The sequence below is a fragment of the Thalia democratica genome, chromosome 3, assembly GCF_965202585.1.
Source record: "Thalia democratica chromosome 3, ktThaDemo2.hap1.1, whole genome shotgun sequence".
Classification (NCBI taxonomy): domain Eukaryota; kingdom Metazoa; phylum Chordata; class Thaliacea; order Salpida; family Salpidae; genus Thalia; species Thalia democratica.
In genome coordinates this window covers 41,400,418-41,419,532 of record NC_139167.1, presented here as the reverse complement: position 1 = coordinate 41,419,532, position 19,115 = coordinate 41,400,418, and the positions used below count along the sequence as shown (strand labels likewise).

At 23.6% G+C, this 19,115-nt stretch overlaps 1 protein-coding gene across 1 annotated transcript; it reads right to left on the bottom strand.

The window, feature by feature from the left end:
* Positions 1 to 272: 272 nt before the first annotated feature.
* Positions 273 to 8,630, bottom strand: LOC145832297 (cytochrome P450 2D3-like). The gene is made up of 6 exons (XM_082939614.1): positions 8,492 to 8,630; positions 8,093 to 8,202; positions 4,251 to 4,383; positions 1,794 to 1,912; positions 1,193 to 1,372; positions 273 to 617 (listed from the first exon to the last, which is right to left on the bottom strand). Exons 1-6 carry the CDS (start codon positions 8,628 to 8,630, stop codon positions 273 to 275), a joined length of 1,026 nt encoding a protein of 341 aa, XP_082795740.1.
* Between the last annotated feature and the right edge of the window lie 10,485 nt (positions 8,631 to 19,115).

Genomic DNA, 19,115 nt, shown 5'->3' with positions numbered 1-19,115 from the left:
TATCAAGGCCAATATATATTTAGTAAGCAAACAAGCAATATTTTAACCAACGGTATATTTACATAAAATTTGTTTGTTTGGCTTATTATCAACCAAACTAGTAAAATTTGTCTAGCAACAAGTTTTTTATAAATTAGTAAATTATTTACGCAAGTCATTGGAATTCTTTTTTTTTTTTTCTTAAAAGAGTAATAAATAAGGTGCAAGTTATAGATAAGTACCCTTAAACAAAAATATTTTAGAAAACACAAAATACAAAAAAAGACAATTTATCATAGGCAACTTATTTTTCTTTTGACTAATTTTACTTGCAAACCCAAAGGTGCCATATTTGTGAAGCCACACACACCTACATCTTCATCTTGTATAATATTCTTACCAGTCGGATGTTTGATATTAAAATTTTGCAACAATGTAACTAATACAATGAAAAACTGCATTTCAGCAAAGGTTTTACCGAGGCAATATCTGTAACCTACTCCAAACGGAACGACATCAAATGATTTTACAAATTTACCGTTCGTATCCAAAAATCTTTCCGCTCTGAACTCTTCAGGGTTTTCAAAAACATTCTGATCCATGTGGACAGCATAAAGGTTTTCTAAAACAGTCGTGCCCTAGATTTAAAAAAATTAATTAGCTTACAAAAAATTTTTGTTGTATTTTATTATTACCCTAAATGTAAACTTAATGAAATTAAACTTTTTATAGACAGTAAAACGCTTCAGACAGTTTAGTTTAGTTTTAAACAACATAAAATATTTTTTTATAACGTATTAATCGAATTTAGGTGTTTATAATAGTATATTGTTACTTGATAAACATTTACAAAAACGTTAATTAATATATCAAATTACTTCTAATTTATCTATTATTGATCGAACTGAATAAGTTAGTGAGTTACTAAAATAAAAAAACATATTTTAGATTAACTTTACTGTTAGAATAAATAAAAAACTCGACAAAAAAATTAAGATAATAACACTGTATTTTGATAACAATTTTTTTTTTTTTAACCAAATTATCTTATTATTATCGTTGGTTTTTAAGAATAATCATTTTTATAAATTTTGTATATAATTTAGGCTTCAGAAACTAATTGAAATAAACCTTTTATTTTGCTTAGCCACAAATGTTAAGTTTTTTTAAACTAAAAGTACCAAAAATCTCAGTAAAGTATAAGCTAAAGTACCTTAGGAATTACATATTTTCCAAGAAGTGTATCTTTTGTAGTCATGCGGGGAACACTGAACGGGAGAAGAGTTCGGTATCGCATAACCTCTTGCATGAACGACATAGTATAGTGCATGTTGTCTCTATCTTCTAGTTTCACATCTCTCCCTTCCAGCGTTTCATCTATTTCTTGCTGCAACTGCAAACATTTAATATTTACTGCATACGTAATATAAAAATATATACTAGTTTCTTACGAATCATTTTTTATGAAATACTATTTATCAACTTTTAAAGAACTTTTGCACTACTTCAAAAATTTTTTAGTTGTATTATATAAATACTGTTGCTGAATAATTGTTTAATAAAACATATTTTTATTGACAACGTTTAAAAACCTAGGTATTATTAAATATAAATAAGTTGTAATAAGTTGTAAATAATAAACTCTTTTGATTTAGCTTAATCCGTTGTACAACTAAAAATTTGATAATTGTAAGCTGTATATCTCAAACAGTTTACAACTTATTTATTTTAGGTTAGATAATCAGAGTACTGTCATTAAAACTACACACAAGCGTATAAACTTATAAAATATTTTTTAGAGAAAAATTACTTACCTTTTTCAGAACAGTATTTTGACGATTACATAGAATAAGAAGAGCCCAAGTAACAGTACTTGCCAACGTTTCTGTTCCAGCGACAAACATATCTCTCACCACATATTTCATCATTTCGTCTGTTTTTGTTTTTTAAAACTCTATTTTTTATAGTATGAAGGTTTTTTGAAAGTTTTTATGTACCATTTGCATTTAACATATATGAATTTAGACAACTCATTTTCTTTCTTTTTTTATTAATTTCACAAACGTTTTCGAAACTACACAAAGTTTATTTTCATATAATAAATAAATTCTTTTTTAAATTTACCAAGTAAACAGTTTAAATTCAGTTATATGTTTAAAAAGAAGATTTGTGTAGTTTAGAAAACGTTTATGAAATAAAAATAAATTAATATAATGAGTATATCCTTAGTTGCAAATGATATATAAAAGTTCCATGTGTTTTAAATGATTCTACAAAATAGTACAACAAAAAGTAGTAATCTTACAAAAAACTGTGTAATCAAACGTTTAGTGTTTAAAAAAAATGATTTTAACTCGTAGCTCATTAGCTCTTTTGAGAACCGGAATAGGTATATTAAATTTAGTTGATAAAATAGTTGGACATATATTACTCAATACATTGAGTAAAGTTTATTTTTTATTTATAAATTAATTTTTGTGAATTTTTTTTTTTGAGAAGTAGACATTAAGTAGAATATCAAGCAACTTTTGTCATAATCTTAATTAATAATTTTATTTTGATATAACTTTTGTAAAAAGGTTTAAATTGATCATAGTAAAGTTATAATCTAATTTAGTACATAATATAAAATTATAAAGAAGTAGTTTCTTTCTAAATATGTTTTTTTTTGTAATTTTATTACAAAAAAGACTACTATTCAAAAAAGGTTTGCGAAAATTCGTGTAAAATTCTCTATTACTTTTTTTTTTGTTGGTCTATTACTTTACAATTCCAGAAAATTATAACTAAAATTTATAACTTTTAATTAAATGATGAGATTAACTTTTAGCATAAGACTAATTAAGATAGACGCCTTTTAGAGCTTGCAAAAAAATTTATTAAGCTTTGCTGTGTTGTCAAGCAACTCTTCTTTTAATAAACTAAGTTTAAAATATTTTTCAAAGTATTTTATTTATATGATTAACATGTTTCGCACACATTTATTTAAAATTTTATGTAAATGCAATTCAAAACTTAATTTGCTTCGATAAAATCAATTGCAATCAGAAATTAAAATTAAAATGTCTTTATTTAGGCATATCTAAAGGTAGTTTTTAAATGTTAGTTCAGCTTTCTAGTTAGGTAAAAAATTAGTAGTATACTTAAACAAATAAATGTCTTTAATTATATAGTTACATATCAAATAGCTGCTACTTTATTATCTGAAGTTATAGCTTTAAAGAACGTGAAAAAAAAATTGTATTAATAAATATTAAAACACGAGTGCAATTAGTTTTTTTTGTAAATTTATTATTAATATGCGCAGATCTAGATTTAAGTTTTCAAATATTACTGAATAAACGGTTAAGTCACTCTGTATATTGCTATTTTATAAAACTAAAACATTTAAGTTTAAGACTTGCATATAATTTTATTCTATAATTCTCACCTTAAAAAGTTTAAACTTTGTAGTAATTAATACTTATTTACTGAGTAAAATCATATAATTTTAATTCTAGTGACCCAAAAAATAATAAAAAGTCATATATGTTAGACTTTAACTTTTAGTTACTATTTCAGCGTACGCACATTTAAACTTTTGTTAAACTAAAAAAGTTTTCATACATATAGCATGTCTATAAAAAAGGTGCTTGTAGTAAAAATATATTTTTATAAGTGCAAACAAGCTTGTGAATTTTAATCGAATTGAAACTGTTTATATTCAGCTACAAATTGACTATGTTAATTTTAAAACTGGTTGTACAAAAAAAATCATTGGTACAATAAGTAAACAGTTTTTCTGTCTTCAATGACGTTTCTAAGGAAAGAGTCCATCTTTTATACTCAAAAGTTAAACGTCGATTTTATATCTTCAGATATAAAAAACTAATTCATCACTTTTAAAGCTTATTGTTGAAATCGATTTGTTTTTAGTAGTTAGTTGTTTTTTACAACATGACTTATCAAAATAAATTAATTTAATTATCTACTAATACAAGTCATACTTATGTATTTTTACCAATATAGATCTTGGAAAAAAACTTGTATTGAGTTACCGTTTATTATATCGTAAAAGTTTTTAAATTTTTGTAGCTCTAAATAATAGAATTTTTTTTTTTATTAATTATTAAATTAATATTTCATTAAATTAATATACTGTTTTTTTTTTATTTTTCAGACAATGTTTATCTTTATCTATTTTTTTATAAAACTAGTTAATGTATTTTTTATATTGTTTACTCATTGTATTTAAAATATATAAGTATAGAAATAAATGAAAATAAGTTTACCATTGTACAAAGATCCAACTTCGTTTTCCTTTTTCTTGATTTCTGTAATATACTCATCAGTTAAATCGTTTGGGTTATTACTGTCATGAACTTTTTTGTGTTTTTCTATCTCTCCTTCAATCGCTTCTACGAGCTGTTTTTTAAACAAAATATAAGTAACTTTTGATTTACCGACTTTAATCTGTTTTAATTTATGTTTAAAAAATTATATAAGACGTTATGGATTCATAAATTTAACGCATGTTTGTTTTAAATTTAAAGAAAAACTTTAAACTAATTTAGCGTAGAAACTTAGTTTAGTCTAAAGTTGGAAATAAAACTTCTACTCAAACAATACTACCATAAAACTTTGCTTAAAGTATAGTCCCTTAACTCTAAAGTTTTAGAAAAACTCAACCTTTTCAAAAATACCATTTAGTTGATGTAGTTCTCCTCTAAAAGGTGGGATATACTCTAACCAAGTCATAAACAGTTGAGCCTAAATAGTATTAAGAAAATTTAAGAGAACTGAAATATTTAAGAGCGACAAAGATATTATGTGATTAATTTTTCAACGTTTTTATTTTATTTTTTTTTTTTTTTCATCCAACTAATTAAAATATGTTAATGTTAAATTCATAATCATGCTTATTTTGCACAAATAAACTAACTTGGATAGTCCATGATGCTTCTGTTATATAAGTAGTACTTTTCTTAAAAAAATGCATAAACCCTTGGTCATCATAATCAAATCTATGACCCAGAACAAGTTGACTAATCAAGTTAGCTCCTACTTCAATCAACCTGTGCTGTTTTTTTAACATTTGCATTTATAATTTTATTTATGTTGCTTAAACTGAAAGTTTTTTTCTTTAGCTGTAAAATTACCATCAAATAGACTTAAAGACTTTTTAAGTGAATATGTAGAAACTTTATGGTTTTAAATACTAAAAATAATTATTCGCCCTTTTACTTATTTATATTGCTTATACAATTTTGAATTTTTTTTAAGTTATTTTTAAATTGTTATATAGTTATATTGTTTAGTGAACAACAAAAAAGACGATCAAATATTTGGTCGAAGGACCTGGTGCTTTAAGAACCTTTCGCACGCCACGGATACCTTTTAACGTCTTTTCAAGGACAATTTAGGTTATTTAAAAGATTTAAAATTTTATTTAAAAGTAAAACTAATAGCTATTTATATTAATAAGAATAAACCTAGCATTATAGATGTGACCGCAAGGATTTAAACTGCATTTTAAAGTTACAGAGTTATTATTATCAAAATTTTGTTTTCAAAAAATAAACAACTTAAGTTATACTTTTATTGGAAAATTTTTTTTAAGCAGTAAGCTATAGTATATAGGTCTAAACAAAAGTAAATAAAAATAATATAACTAAAAAAATTATCAAAAATAAATATTTTGATAAGATCAAGTTAGTATTACATTTCTTGAAAAATTAAGTATAAAGAATATATTCAGTAGAACTTATATCATTTTATTAGAAAGCATAAAATATTAGTAAAACAAATAATATTTATAGAAAAAACTTATCACTGAATTTTACAATAACCTTTATGTATGTAGTTAAAAAACCTATTTGAAACATAAAATTTTTAATAGAATCAAAAAAAAAGATTTTTATATAAAAACATAAATAGTCTAAAAATTTTTTAACTTTTTTAGATATAATGTTAAGCAACGTCTACTTTATATTTTAAAAAAGTTAAAATTAAAAGCATTAGAAAATAGTTATACTCGTACGTACATAGACTCAGCTTTAACTAAACTTTTTTTATTTTGAAAGGTAAAAGTTAAACAACGTAGATTGTAAAAAAATATATATTGATTTTTAAAATTTTCATTAAGTTATTACATATGTTTGACATTTTTTTTGTAAGTGTTTTTAATTATAATATTTTTACTTTTTTTTAAAAACATTTTTTTTTTGAAAATAAAATGTATAAATTCTAAGCAAAGTATTAAAACGTAATAAAAACTTAAGTTTTTATTTAAAAATATAAGAACACATAAATCATTAAATTCGTCTCTTTATTTTAAAAAGTTAAAAAATTTAAGGACCAAGTATTCAGCAATGTTTTGAAAATATGAGTTTCTGTTTTAATTTTTTAATTTCAGAGCTGGAACTAACTTTTTAAGATTTTAATTATTCAGTTTTACCTACATCAATAAGTATTTTTTTTTATGTTTAAGTATAAACTTTAAACTTTACATCATAACTAAGATAGGGTTTGAATAAAAAGAATATATATATTTTTTTTTTAAAGCTGCTATCTATCTTAAAATCAATTTTTATCTAAAAAGCTTAAGCTAATTTAGTTGTATAAAAACAATGGCTTTTATAAAAAACTATTAAAAATTATTTGAATATTAAGTTATCTAATTTTTTTTTAACGGAACATATTTGATAGACTAGTACATTGTAAAACGAATAAATGACAATTATAAACTTTATAAATTCATTTATAAAAGTAATTTCCAAAAAATTGATAATGTTCCTCATGGCTTTTTACTAATAGCAACATAAGTAGTTTTCTTTTAAATTTGTAGCAACAGTTTAAGACTTCATAAGTCTACTTTTAATCTGCTGCTTCTAGTTTTGTACTTCAATTAATTATAGATACCTTTTTATAATAATTCATTCGAAAAACAAAAATATCTAGGAAAAGACAGTAAACTGTACGACTCGAATATCGGAAGGTTTTTTCGTACACGAGGTACTTGGACCAAACTTTTTCATCGCTTATTTATACCGTTAAATAAACAATACATAAATACTAAAACTATTTAAATATTTATGTAACCGCTTTTTAAAGTACCTTAGTCGCTTCCCATTTCTAAGATATCCTTACAAATTATTTCTAAATTTAAAGACAAAAGATCGTTAAAATTTATTTCGTTTAACAGCTTACACATTAAAATTCAATTAAAGTTTGTGCTAATAATTTTTTTCTTAAAGGTGCTTTTAGTCATCATTTAGTTTTAATAAAACATTTTTATTCTAAAGTTAAAATACATTTCATAAATAGTTTTTAAAAGTTTGCGAAAAGTACTCTAATAATTTAAAATACCTAAAACTTTTAATTTTCTACCTATAAAAAACTGTTTTATATATATTTTTAAGAGTTATTAATAGAAAATGTTTAGAAAACCTTATACATAAGTCGAGCTAAAATCGTATTATTAATTTTTACCCGTGTTGTATCTACCGGCGAATATCCTAAGAGTTCAAAACTAAATATTAAATATAAAAACTACTTACTATCAATGCTGATTAAAAAAACAATATATTTACAGTTGTTTACTTGTTAATATTTTATTTATAAAACCTTAAACATTTTTAACTAACTCGTCCTTCATTAAAGTTTCCATCTAGTTTTTCAATCATCAATTTGCAAAATTGTTTTGTTTCAAACTATAAACAAAATATAAAAATAATAGCAAGACTAATAAACTATTGACAAATATTTATTTTAAACTTATTAATTATCTTATCAACATTTAAAGCAATTGTTCTCTTTATTATTAAATCGAGAACTTTTATTGTAATCTCTAAAGTAACAAGTACACAAAATAATCTTTACAACTAATAGTATTGTTATACTTATATTGAAATAAAAAATTTTCAACAAATGTATTTTACTAAATAGAACGAAGTATCTTGAAGATGCACCAAGTAAACATCAAAAGTGGTTAAGTATGTAACTGGTATTCTACTTCATTTATTTTTAACTTTAGTAGCATTTTTATTTGTTTTTGGTATGTTAAAAAAAAAATTCAATTAAAACGAATAAGTGAAAAAAAATTTTTAGTTTTAAAATAGAATATATCACTTACTACAGCACTTTCACAAAGATGACTTTTTTCAAATCCATATTTTTTAACTGATTTAAGTACAAATGATCTTTGATCTTTCCACTCGGGACTGAAGTTTGTAGCCGTGATTCCTACGTTTAATTATTGAGTACTTTTTTAGTAGTTCTATAGTTGTACTTTTTATTTTAAACTCAAACTTAAACTATAGTATTAATTTTAATAAAGTTTTGTTTCATAAATTTTATCTAAATATTCTTTTGTTTATGTATTATCTTAAGTAGTGTACTTTGTTAAAGTATTTAAAACCATTTTAAACAAAAAGAAATAAAAATTGTCAAGTTATTCTTTTTCATGAGTAATTTTTTTACTAGTACTTTACTTTTGTTTGGTTATCATTATAGAATGTTACTTAAAACTCACCACTATCTTTAAAGACTTCATCTTTAAGGTAGAAAGAAGGGCGATCTGCATAATCAACACCTTTTCTTATAGGACCTTCAGTGAGCGCTGCCCTCGAATTCAAACAAACAACCTTGTTTCCACAAAAATTCAAAGTCATTATTTCTCCAAATTCGTCTGCCCATTCCTTTTTTTAATGTTTATTCTTTTTAAGCAAAAAAAAAAAGAAATTTCCGTTCGACTTTTAGCACATTACTTCGGTTATTAACTTTAACGTGAAATGCATTTGAAAAAAAAATTTTTCAACATTGATTATAATACTGGTCAATTGTGGTCAATTGTTCTTTTATAACAATTTTTAAGCTACAAATTTTGCACAGTGCTACTTACGCACGGGTAATTAAAAAAAAAAATCGTGACTTTGTTTTCAAAACTTCAATCTTAATATTATGCTTTTGTCTTGCAAGTGGTTTTAAGTAATTTCAATACTTAATTTCGTAAAATTAACCTGTAAATAATTGATAAATCTTATTAAAAAATAGTATAACAGCTAGTTTTAAGTCTGAGAAGTCTGGAAAAGTTATTTGATTATAAATTTAAAACCGTTAACTCTGTCTTTTGGTAATTGTATTTTGTACACTTTTATATTTAGATAACTTAATACTGTTAGTAAAGCTTAAAGTATTGTTCATTATTTAAATATTTTTAGTTTTTAATGGTTTTGTACAAGTTCAAGTAGTATTTCAATTATAAATACTTAAAATTTTATTAATAAAAAGTAATTTTTAATTAAAGGTATAATTTAGCTATTGCAAAATTGTAATCCATGCGAAAATAACTCTCAAAAAAAATTACAATAAGTTAAAAAGTGACACCATACATTTCTAAAGTGTTCCCAATCAAGTTATTTTCATAAGTACGAGCTCTTATATTCAAACAAACCGTTTTTCGTATAAATTATATAAATACTTTAGTTTATAATAAATTTCAAGAAAAAATTATTTTCTTTTTTTTTAATATTTTTTATTGGGTTAAATTCATTTTTTGTTTATTTCACTGTAAAGTATTGATTTAAAGAAACTGTATAACTTTGTTTTATTATTTTATTTTTAATGATTAATAAATAAAATCCTTTTTACATATTTTTAATCATTCTGATAAAGCTGTCAAAATTTAAATGTTACATGATATTTTTTTAACTTTGATCAGAGCAGCTAGTTAAGAATTTATGAGGTTAATTTAAGCTGCTACTGTAAAAACCAGAATCACCTGATTAATTAAATTTAGTTTTTTTCTTTATTTAAAAGTTTTTGTTTGTTTTTTAAACTTTGTTTTTAGAAATAAATTGTTATAAAGTATTTTGTATTTTGATTTGTCAATAAATGTCCATAGACTAATGTACAGGACATTCTTAGTTTTTTTAATCGTACAGATTATAAGTTGTTATTCATATTTTTTGTGCATGTGTAATCTTTTATAGTCTATGCATAAGTTTGTTTATGAGAATTTATTTCGTTTTGTTTTTTGTGCATACTATGTTATAATTGATCATACAAAACTATATGTTTGTAATTTTTTACTATGTTATGTTTAGTATTTTTAATTTTCTTTGAATGTAATTAGATTGTTTCTTTTTTCGTGTGTATTGTTTTAGCGGCTCAGGTTTTAATGCCCGAGTCCATCTTCGCACAATAAACTCCAATAATAATAATAAACCAGTTAATTTAAACAAAATAAATATTCTAAGTTATTGAAAGCATCAGGAATAATGAATACTTTATTTTATTTTGTTTTTATAAAGGAATTTAAATGTTTTTGTTTAATTTTCGTTAGTGTTCACATTTACAGCTTTTAAAAACATGTACAAAAGCTAAAAGAGTTTTATATAAAACTAATAACTTTGTATGCACTGTATTGTTTTTTATTTATACTAAGTGTATGTTAAAAAATATATTGTTTAAGCAAATATCGTTAAGTAGATGTTGTTTAAATTTTATTAAATTCTGATTAAAATATAACTTAAACTTATTCAGTAAACTTTAAACTCGTCAAAGTTTAATCAATTGTTATGTATTTGTTTGTTTATTTTTTAAATTATATTTATATATTCTAAACTTATAAAATAGAAAAATATCTCAAACATTACTATACTTTTGTACTTTTATTAAAAACAAAAATCAAAAGTTGTTTATTATTATACTTTAAAAATATATATACAAGCTATTTTGTTTCGTACGAGTACTTCAACTAAAATTGCCTAAATATAATACATTTAAATTTGTTTGCATCATAGTGACTTTTAGATCTACATATGTTTAAATACTTGTTCTATTTTAAATTAAGCAAGATATTATTATCAAGTACAGAAAGTATAATGTAGAGAGCTGCATTTTTTTCAACCGTTTTTTAAGTGATACTCGCAAACTTGATATACTAATAAAAACATAAACAAAACTACCCTATCAATTTTATGTTTAATAACATTTTATTCAGTTTCTATTAGTAAAACTAACTTTTATCTTTTTATCTGGTCGACTTGTTAGTAAAGGAGCAACACCAATAAGTGGAAATCCTTTTGGTCCAGGAGGCCATGCTATAGACTTTTTACTTTTGAGCTTTAATGACATTATTATGGTGAATAAGACAAAAGAAACCGTCACTAAATTCTCAAAAGTAATTGCTGGCTCAAACATGATTAATTTAAACACTTTAAAATGTAGTCTGGTAGGTTAAAACAAATATGTTTACTTTAACATTTACTTTATTACAACATTATTATCAAAGTACTTAGAATTATGCTTTTTAAGCTTTATAATTGCGCAATTAATATTTTAACTTCAATTTTAAACTATCTATTAGAAATTTATTTTTCTAGTAAAAAAGGTTTTTATTTTATTTTACAGTATAAACTCACAAAAAAATGACCATTTAAATTATTTTTTCAGACTTTTTCGATTTTTATTAAATATTTCGTTTAAAAATCTAAAACTTTAAACGTCTAAATACAAATCATGAACCTTTTATAACTTTTTTATATCTATTCTGCTACAATAGTACAAAATATTTTATTAATATAGTTAAATTTATCCTTCATAAACTGTTTTTGTTAACTAACAATACACTAATATTTCCTATAACCGATAAAAATTTATAAAAGCAGATCTTCTTAATACATAAAAACCACCTTAAAAGGTTTATAATCTTATGAATATATCGTACACCTTCAAAAACATCAATCAACTAATATAATAACCGAAAAAATACTTTAACAGGAAATGTAATAAAATTATAATTGCTAATGCGGAAATAATACCTGTTAAAACTACTTTATTAACTCATTCGAAGACATACCTTTTATTGTTTTTATAAACTCGTTTTGAGCAAAAAATGACTTGGTGCATGTATTTAACGAATAATGAAGACTAAACAAATACAAAGTGCAATGACGAAAAATAACCTTGATTTTCTTTTTTTTAGTTTTTATGTAATTGATAAGAAGAGTTCAAAACTTTAATAACTACTTTTAATAGGTTTGTTTGTATACTAAACTAAAACTTTACTATAAATATTTGTCGATTGCTTTTCAACAACATTTATGCCAAACAAAGATGATTAAAAACTTTAATACCAAATAAATCTGCTTTTTCTAAAAACATTTTTTCACTTTAAGTTATAAAAGTCATCTAAAACAGACATCGAATAAATTGATTAAAATTTAAAAATAAATATAAAATGTTCTTAAGTAGAACTTGTTTGTTTGCAAGTACGAGTTTTTTTTAAACCTAGTTAATCATTAGTACTAGAAAAAGATATTTGTTTACATTTAGCTAACATTTTTGGTACCTTATGTTAAGTAAAAATAAAAATGTTGTAGAATAAAAAAATTAAAATTTTATAAACCATATTCTACCAAAAAACTTAAATTATTAAAATGCATGTTTAAATCGTATCTAATCGAGTTCAATATCTGTCTAATTTTAGTTTAAAGATGTTGTAAACTTCATTTAAAATAAAACTTATAGAAGAACTAAAAGTTTAAATATATTTTAATTTTAAGCTTTATGTCAAACTCTTAAATATCAAATATGGTTTTTTGTTTTACTTTTTACTATTTAAATTAAAGGTTTTTTTTGATAAATTTCATTATACAATTTGTTTAAAAATATCAATATCAAAGTTCTGGTAAAATGTTGGCTTATCCAAATTTAAAGCAAATACAAAGTCTTGTATTTACTTAAACATTATTCTGCGAAATTACTATAATTACACAAATAACTAAAAATAAATGTTGTGTTTACTTATCTAAGTTTCAGACTTTTGATCGTTGGAATATAAACATTGGGTTTTTAAGTTGGCTTTTTATCTCAATGTTGAATTAAAAAACCTAAAAGTAATTTAGAAAGAAACGAAGTAAAATTTTCAATAAACGTTTATGCAAACATTTAAACTGTTTATATTTGCTTTGTTAAGTTTTATAACCCTTGATATAAAAGCTTTTCGGAACATGGTATATTAAATAATATTTAGAGTTAAAGCTTCTATATATAATTTATATTAATCTAAAAATAAAGATAATATTATAATATTAACCTATAAAGCAGAGGTCGGTAAATTGCGTCCCGCGGGCTAGATGTTGCCAGGCAAATATTTTTTTTTGCTTGTGACGTGTTTTGTAAAGAACGAAAGAAACTAATGTAGTAAAAACAAGGTTAACCTTTTTTATAATAAAAATTTACAATTGTGCTCTATTTTTGCTTATTTTTATTTCATACTTATTGTCAATACGATAGATCCAGACATTATAATCTGGGCCACTTAAATTGAAAGACACATAACGACAAGACTAAAAACAAAAAATAACACAAAATGTTCATACTGTATGATTTAAGAAAGTAACTACATACTTATTTTAATCTAAAATTGATGATTAAAATAAATAACTTAATTCTTAACATATCAGCTTATTAGCTTGTTTACGCTTTGATGCTTAAGTTTTTGTCAATCTTGTTTTTTCACCTCCTAAAAAGCAGTTTCATTGTTATCACTTTCAATGATCTATGAGATCCAATGACAGCAAAACTAGGTGAATATGCATAATAATCAATTTTAGCATCAGCTTCTAGCTTCTCACTAATAGAATCCCTTCTCTGCAAAATTCAAAAAAAAACATACTGATACGCTTAAGTTAATCATATCAGTGATTTTTGTGCAAAAGTTATCAACTTAGTGAATCACGCACTTCAACATCAAAATAGGGTTCTGAGTCACTTTTATCCAATAAATTCGGAAAACAACATAATTTCAAAGCAGAAAACGACAACAAATAACTCAATACTGATTTTTTTTCTTGAACAATAACTACCCTTATATACCAATCATGACTTTGATGATTTGGTTCTGCACAAACCAATTTTTTTCTTTATTTATTTTTATTGCTTTGCAAAAGCATAATCGATACAATTAAAAACGTACAATACAAGAACTAAGTTACAGACAGTTATGAGAAAAAAGCATCAGAATTTTAAATGCGTTGACTAACCACAAAGTTAAAAAACCAAAGACCCATACACGTTAACAATAGATAGGTCAAATAGATATTTATTGAACACATTGAAAAAGGGCTTATCATTCATAGAGGAAATGCGCTTCTAAGAATATCATACTATTCACAAACTTTGATGGGTTTTTTTATTATATAACTTTAAATTACTTTTTTTGTGTTAAAAGTCACAAGTTTGTTTAGTAATTGCTTTGTTGTGGTTTTTCTTATTTTATTCTTTTGAATACTTAATTAAGTATTTAATTCTAACACAATATTTTTTTAAACGTTTTTGTAAAAATTATAACAATATCAAAAATATTAACCACCATTAGCTTATTTTCATAGTTAGTATCAGATGTTAGTGGGCTTTTTTAAGAGTGGTAATTGATAAGTATGTATTATTTTTTTAAGTATTGACATTCTTGTTGCTTTACATGATACTAATCAACATGCGTAAATGATAAAGCTGTTTTTATATCTAAAAAAGTTAAAGTTAGATTTAAAATCTACAAGTTAAATTTCGTAGTAGTACGTGGTATATATTTGTGCGCAAAACATGATTCATCTACTTTGTATTGACATCTATTGTTATAGATAAGGTGTTTTTAGTTGAGCAAAAGTCTATCCACGCATCTCAATTGCAAACTCTAAAAACAGTTTGAGGAAGCTCATCATCTTAGCAATTTCTGCAAAAGGATAAACCCACTGTTCCGACCCGGTTTAAATCCCACCCGAACAGTTCATAACTGAGTGAACTCAAACCCGTTTAACTCCCATTCAAATCAGTTCCTACCCGACCAATTCCAATTCAATTAATTCCCACCCGATCAATTGCCATCAGATCAAATCGCACCCCAGCTAATCGATTTTTGCACGAGTATCTACTTTTGCATGGCGTCAATTTTAAACAAGTCAAAAACTTAGTCTGAGATTAAATAGAAGTAAAAAATTTGTTTCGTAAATCGTGCGTAACTTTTTTTTAATTAATCGCAGTTTTTTTTTTATTCTACTTAAATTAAATTTCAATTAGCTTTGAAATATGTTTAGTTTTACTTAGCTTTATGTCAAATTTAGTTTAATTTGCATTCAAGTTTATTAAGGTTTAATACTAGATTGATTTTTAAATTGGTTAATTATTGTAATACAATTTTTCTTTAATTGTATACTCTTTTAAATATATTTTAAGTAATTTTCTACAACTTAACTTTATCTTAAGTTCACAAATGTCATCCGAGGAAATGACGCCGTGCAAAATTGACAACTTGCCTAAAATGGCACCGGTGAAAACGTTACGCCATTCATAAAAATTACTTTGCGCAAATGCAGTCATACAAAAGTGACTCGGTGCAAAGATGACACCTAAACCAATTTACAACGTCTAAAAGTGACTTTTCGCAAAAACTTGATGCTGATTAAAAGTCAAGTACAATTTTTTATTAATGAAAACTAATTAGGCTGAATTTGATCAAGTTGTAATTGATTCGGGTTGATCGGGAGGAACTGATCGCAATTTGTCACTTTTGAACGGCGAAAAAACGATTTCCTACTATTGCACCTCATCTTAAAACAAATTTATTAGATTAAGATCAATGGTTTACATAACAGTACTTTTTGGCTTATATTTATACACATTTTGACGACTGAAGCAAAAGTATATCGCAATTTTCAAAAATGTGTACAGTGCATTTTGATCACACTATTTTATAACTTAAACTAAACAAAAATTTATATCTAGGATATTTCATAATCAAACAAAAAAACACATAACTTTTTAAAAAGTAAAAGAGTTAGTACAAACTGTTTTTTTTTAAATTATGGTGTACTATGCTGCCCTAAACGCAAAATACCTTGTTTTAAACTTTAGAAAACATTGCTATAAAAATTGTTTATTCGTAAATAGAATTATAAAAAAAATTGTGTATACTAAAAGTAGTAGAAAACTTGGAGCCTTAAATACGAGACAAATATTTATAAGACTAAAAGTTTACTTAAAACTATTTATAAATAAATCAATTCAACAAAGCCGCTTTCTTTATTTTTTGATAGATAAATCAAACATAGTACCTAAATTAATTATGAAAAACCTACAGAAACATGATTTCGACAAATTTTTTTATGATAATTTTTATATAAAATACATATAAAACATGTAAACTTGGTTTAATGACTGAATAAGTCTTTATTTTTAATTAGTTGTAACTTTTTAAACTTAATATAAAATTTTTATTTTTGCCATATTTCCTGGTAGTTTTTTTTTTTTGCTATATTTCATAAATACAATTTGACTACAATTACATTCTACAAAACTACATTTTTAAACAGAGATGTGTGAAAAGTTACATCTTTTGACCAAGTCTAATATTTCTAAAATCTATATTTTTTTGCACTTAAATTGTCAAGGCTAAACTTATTCAAAAACAAACGCAGGAAACCATTTTTTTCACAACTGCTAGATTTACGAAAAATCATATGGCAGCTATGTTCTGTATTATGATGTATAAAAATCTTGAGAGCGCACCAAATGTTACAGGTTTTCGGTTGCGAAGGGGCACTTAAATATATCACTACGTTTTGCAAAGTACTATATCATTTAAAAACTATGACGTTTTTGTAATTTAAGTATATTAAAAAAGTTCTGCGGATTTATTATATTTTGGAATCTGAATTTTACTCTACTATCTTTTATTTAATATAAGAGTTTTAATACTTTACAACTTTGCCGACTTTAGAGACTATTTTTCGTAATAAAAGTTTAACAACTTTTTTAGATTAAATTTTTATCAGATCTATAGTCTATACTAAACCAACTAAATAAGGAAACCATATTTTTTTAAATCAAAAAAAAACTTTATTAAAATGTAATCGTTAACATATTAATTGTTAATAAAACTTAAATCTTTAACTACAAAAATATACAAAAAACCTTCTCGAAAAATTTTAATTGATAGCTTTAATAACAAACAAATAAAAAATTTGAAACAGATAGAAATATTAATTTTATATTTAAATCTAAATGCAAGAATTCCAAAACTTTTCATTTTTAAACACAATTTTTAAAATTTTATATATACAGAGTTTACAATTAAAATCAAACCCAGCTCACCAATCAAAATCTTCTCACCTGGGACATTATTTTTTGCTTAAAAACAACCTGTGCAAAAGAAATAAGATTGAGATTTTTTAACACATATCATAAAATTTGCTCTTAACTTGTTTTTTGTTACATCGCATTGTAGTACTTATTAAATGATTGCTCCATGACAAAGAAATTTGATTTTGAAAGCTTTGTTAAAATTTACTTGTACAACTTTTTAAAATATTCTTTACAGGGCCGCAAAGTCATCTTTAAATAAATCCAGTATTGAAAAATTAAATGCAGATTCGGCCCGCAGATTGAATTGTTGTTTACTCTAATTATAAGTATTTAAACTTATTTCTGTATTTATTATAAATTTGATTTACAATACTTAGTTTATTAAACAGTACAGCTTATCAAAATACTATTGCTTACTAAAATAGTGAACAAATTGTCTTTTTTAGTAAACTTTTAGACGAGTGTAAAGTTAGCTTGGTAACGTTTTTCAAGAATTTTAAAAAAATGTCCAAACTTTAGAATTTAGATCCAATTATTTTCCTTATCTTAATAGCTAAATAAAAACTTTTGTTTTATTATAGAAAACGGTCCTTTGTGTTTAATTAAAAAATAAAATCTGTGGGATTGGGGCTTGACTTTTAGTGTGGGGCCCCTTAGAAAAAATGAGTTTTTTTTATCAAATTTTATTTAGCTCTTAGCTATTTCTTAAATATTCATATTTATTAGTGAATAAATTCTGTACAACACTTATTTTTTCCAACTGTTAATATTTTGTACTAGTTAGCCTTATTCTAGAATTCCTAATTCAGGAATAAGGCCAAATAAAACAAAATATTAACGGTTGAAAAAAAAAGTTTTATAACATTAATCACATATTAAAAAAAAATAATTTTTTTTTTAATTCGAGCTTAGTAAAAATCGATAACAAAACTCATATTTCGTACTATTTGGCCTTATTCCTGAATTAGGAGTTCTGGAATAAGGCTAAATAGTACAAAATACTAACAGTTGGAAAAAAAAGTGTTTTACAGAATTTATTCACTAATAAATATGTATATAATTTTTTTTTAAATTAAAATTCGAGCTAAGTAAAAATTGATAAAAATCACATTTTTTCTAAGGGGCCCCACACTAAAAGTCAAGCCCCAATCCAATGGATTTTTTAAAAATTAAACACAAAGGACTGTTTTCTAGAATAAAAAAAAGTATTTATTTAGCTATTAAGATAAGGAAAATAATTGGAATTTTTTTTTTAATTCTTGAAAAACGTTACCAAGCTAACTTCATACTCGTAACTTTTAGTTACACTTTATTAACTAGAATTAAAAATATTTTTATTAATATTCATCATAACAAACACTATATACAATTACAAAATAAGATTTAAAACACAGTATTAATTAATTAGACCAAAATTAATTGTTTGTTGACAAACAGTATGGCTTATAAAAATTATATTTTTTCACAATTCACAATGAATTTAAAATGTACAAAATTTTTTTTTTTTGGATAAAAAAATTATTTTCTTAATTTTTTGGATGTAAGTATCTACATTTTTAAATTTTCTGTTTAGCAATGTTAACAGCAAAATTAAAACAAATATGCTAATATGTATTTTATACAAATTTCAATTTAAGTTCAAATTCCTGTAAATTTTCACAAGTACAGTACTTTAAATTAAAGCTTTGTTTTATAACAGTAGCACTGTTTTTGTTAATTACAACGGCTTATTGATTATCAATAAATATATACAGCTAAAGCATTATTGTACTGTTCACTGAGCTGAGAGTTTTTCGATATAAAAAATTATGAACATTATTCTATTAGTTTTTTTGTTAGTAAAAATATAAGCTTAATAAATACTTAAAAAAAATATTTTATGTAAATTTTCGGTTTAATTTTTGAAACAGTTTATAAAAAATAGAATAACCTAAAAGATTGTTTTTTTTATGCACAAAAATTCGTATTTTTTAAAAACTTTTCCCTGTTCAGACAAACAAAATCAATAG